The sequence below is a fragment of the Frankliniella occidentalis genome, unplaced genomic scaffold (assembly GCF_000697945.3).
Source record: "Frankliniella occidentalis isolate FOCC.00 unplaced genomic scaffold, Focc_3.1 Scaffold280, whole genome shotgun sequence".
In the NCBI taxonomy this organism is placed as follows: Eukaryota; Metazoa; Arthropoda; class Insecta; order Thysanoptera; family Thripidae; genus Frankliniella; species Frankliniella occidentalis.
In genome coordinates this window covers 127,404-130,677 of record NW_026267406.1, presented here as the reverse complement: position 1 = coordinate 130,677, position 3,274 = coordinate 127,404, and the positions used below count along the sequence as shown (strand labels likewise).

The following is a 3,274-nucleotide window of genomic DNA, read 5'->3' as shown; positions in this document are numbered from 1 at the left end:
CCGGCATTGCCAGCAACATGCGTGTCTCGCGGCTAGTAGTAACCCAACCCACCATGATGACAGCCTTACATGTGTTGTGACGACATTGGTCAGGGGCCCAAGCGAGGGTCCTAGGCCGAGAGAGTCAAAGCGAAGGTCCTAGGCCGAGTGAGTCAAAGCGAGGGTCCAGAGCGAAGGCGGCAGGGCGACAACGCGAGAGACAAAATAGGTAACCAATTTAATTAAATTTTCCCCCCCTAACAACTGCCTGCCGCGCTTTCCGCCACAAGTCCGCCCGGCGCAGTCTCAGCGGAGGCCGCACAGCGCCTTGCGGCGGAGGCTGCCCGGCAGGCCAAGGGCACGATCCGCGCAGCAGGGCAGCGGCAGAGCGCTCCGCCAGGCGCGCCCCTGGCGGACTCTGCGCAGCGCTGGCGGAGCGGCCCGGCGGCATGGCTGCTAGGCACACTCCGCGCGGCAGAGTGTGCGCGGAGACATTCAGCGCGCTTGGCTCATACCTGGCATCGCGCTCCGCCGGCGGATTCCGGTGTCCGCCGGCGGAGTCCTGGCGAGTCCGCGGCGGATATTATATTCTACTGGGGTGTCGGCCAAACTGGCGGCGATCTTGACGTCGGCGCGGAGCGGGGCGCGTGCCAGTGCACCAGGAGGCGCTTGTGCGAGTGGCTGACACGCCAGACACTCTGCCGGCGAGCGGCGGCCGAGCCGGTGCCGGCAGAGTAGGGGAACTTCTGTGCGTTTCTGGTGCTGCCCTTGATTGAGGCAGCGGGCGCGCGCGCTCCTGGGCCACGTTGCCCGCAGCGCCTACCCGACACACGCCCATCGCGTCGTCGATCAGTTTGGACGCGCCGTGCCGGCTTTAGCTGGAGTTGGAGTAAGTTACCTTGTTGCCGGCCTGCTTTTCGGCGATGCGCGCACGCGCCGACTTGCCGTGCATTGCCTTGGTGAGGAGCGGCGAGCGTGTCGGCCCACCAGGTCGTCGTGATGGTGCCTGCTGGACTATTGGCTATGGCACGGTAGCAGAGAGGGGGAAGGGCAGCTTGACCTTGATCTGTCACTGCTTGGGCGCGGTGTCGACTCACCACAGCGAGGCGGAGGGCGTCCTCGTGCACTCGGAAGACGAGCATCGAGTCATTGGAGGCCCGGGCGACTGCAGCCGCCACCAGGCGTCGACCAAACGCTGGCTGTTCTCGCTTTTGAAGTGGCACGCAGTCCGCTTGCGATGTGCATGTGCGCGGATGGGTCTGATCTTGGTGCATGAGTTCGAAACGCACTTTCGTGCAACTTGCCGGCCTCCTTCTAGGCGGTGCGCGCACGTGAGTCCAACAACTCGACGGACATCGCGAAGGCAGGACCGATTGATGACGCTTGAGGTGTTGGTCACGCGAACCGGCCCTGTGAATTTGCTATCCACCCTACTCCCTCCAGAGGCACTTGTAGGAGATGAGCATGAGGGAGCTACGGGTGGTGCGCAGGACCAAGCCGACTGCCCCCGCCAATGGCCTCTGGCCCAAGCAGTGGCTGTCCGAGGTCCGAGGTGTCGAGGGAGGGGGGGGGGGGGGGCAAATGGGCGACAACTCGCTGTGCCTATCCGAGAAGACGGTCTCGGTGTTGTGGGGGCGGAGTGGCGCGCTCGTGCCAGCCCGCGGGATGGCCCCGGGTTTGCCATCTGACTTTTACGGCCCAATTGCATCGCCCACAAGATGCTTGTAATGCTCTATTTTGTGCGGCCCCCCTTTCCGTCATTCACGATCATGGTGTCGACGATGTGCACGTGCACGCCCAGCATCATGTCGCACTAGACAACGGCGGCTCCGAGCCACCGACTGGTGGGAATCAGCGCCCCCCTCCCCCCCCTCCCCTGACTGGCTCCGGCGTGAAGCATTCTGACGTCGCTACACACGTCTCCCGTCCTCCTCCCACCGCCCGGCCATCCAACTCGTCGCCGCCCGCCGCCCGGTCCGGGGAAAGCCGCGGAGCGAACCCTTGCGCCCGCCGAGTCGAGCATAGGCAGGCCCGCAACACGGCGGCGCGTGCTCTGAATCACCTGGTACAGTGCTCTCATACCCAGGACCCACCCCTACCCAACCCCACCCGAGCCTTCTTCTTAGAGCGTTTACGTGTGTCATCATCAGTTCATCACAATGCCGCAGTACGACGGTAACCCGGCGACCATCCCGTCGCAACGGAATAGGGCGATCGTTGTTTAGGACGGGCACTACTTCTAAGTCGAAAGGTTGTCGCCAAGGCAAAACGTCTATAACCTTAAAGTGCATGGAGCACGAGAGTAGAAAGTGTGAAGTGCGCGCTACGTGCCCGACGGAATTCACTAATATTGTCCTGAAATAGAGCGACTTGGAGCACAACCATACATCCAATCCGTTTTATGGCGAATTTTGTTGGGTGTGGAAATTGCTGCAGGCGGAGGCCCTCCGGCAGGACTGGCGGCAGTCGCTAGCGTCGGTCTCCGACCAAGAGGTAATTTTGGTAGAGGTAACGATGCCATCTCTTAACAGTTCAGACCATGCACGTCCTCCTATGTGGTACTAGCATCACTTAGAATGCATTCTCTTAAGTTATCCTTCATTTCCTTTAGTCTACCGCCACTATTAGATTTGACAGGAACCTCTTCCAGATCATCTTCATCTAGATGGCTGAACATACAAGAACGCAATGAAGTACTACTGTACCACCATCACTATAATAATAAATGTAGGACTCACCTCTCGTGTTCTTTAGCATCGAGATCTTTCTTCACATCACCTAAACTTTTAACATCAGCCACTAGACTGAGCCTAGTGGACCTTCTGGTTCCTGCATTCTCTGATCCTGATGTTGCACGGAGAAAAATGGTTGGTCGGGTCGACCCGCAAGCTGGTTCCCCCAACCATCTTTGAGGGTTAATTTTCGTAAAACCAGCTAGTTGGTTGGGTGAACCAAGATAGTCGGTCGTTGTCTGTTGGTTGCATGGACCACCATCTTATTGGTTCTGGTTCCCGAGCGGTTGGTGGGACGGCGCATGCGAGTTGGTTGTGGGAACCAACTAAATAGTAACGCCGACTTTGACCGCACAGTTTCCGTTTCCCATCGAATGGCCGGAACACACGGGAGAAAGGTGTGACTAAGCAAGCGGGTTGGTTGTGGGTACCAACTAAATAGTAATGCCGACCTGGCTTAATAGTGAATAACCACGTCCGTATAGTTGTCGTAACTCCTTGAATGGTCGTGCGTGGGGATACGTGATTCGTTCTGCCAACCAATTTTCCGGTAACTGACACTG

The 3,274-nt window shown here is 58.9% G+C and overlaps 1 protein-coding gene across 1 annotated transcript in view; it reads left to right on the top strand.

Moving 5' to 3' along the window:
* Nucleotides 1–2,891, top strand: part of LOC127750883 (uncharacterized) — a 10,856-nt gene extending 7,965 nt beyond the window's left edge. The window contains exon 4 of the mRNA XM_052273532.1: nucleotides 2,734–2,891. Coding sequence (XP_052129492.1) covers nucleotides 2,734–2,891 — 158 coding nt within the window. The remainder of the gene's footprint in view (nucleotides 1–2,733) is intronic.
* The last annotated feature ends 383 nt before the right edge of the window (nucleotides 2,892–3,274 follow it).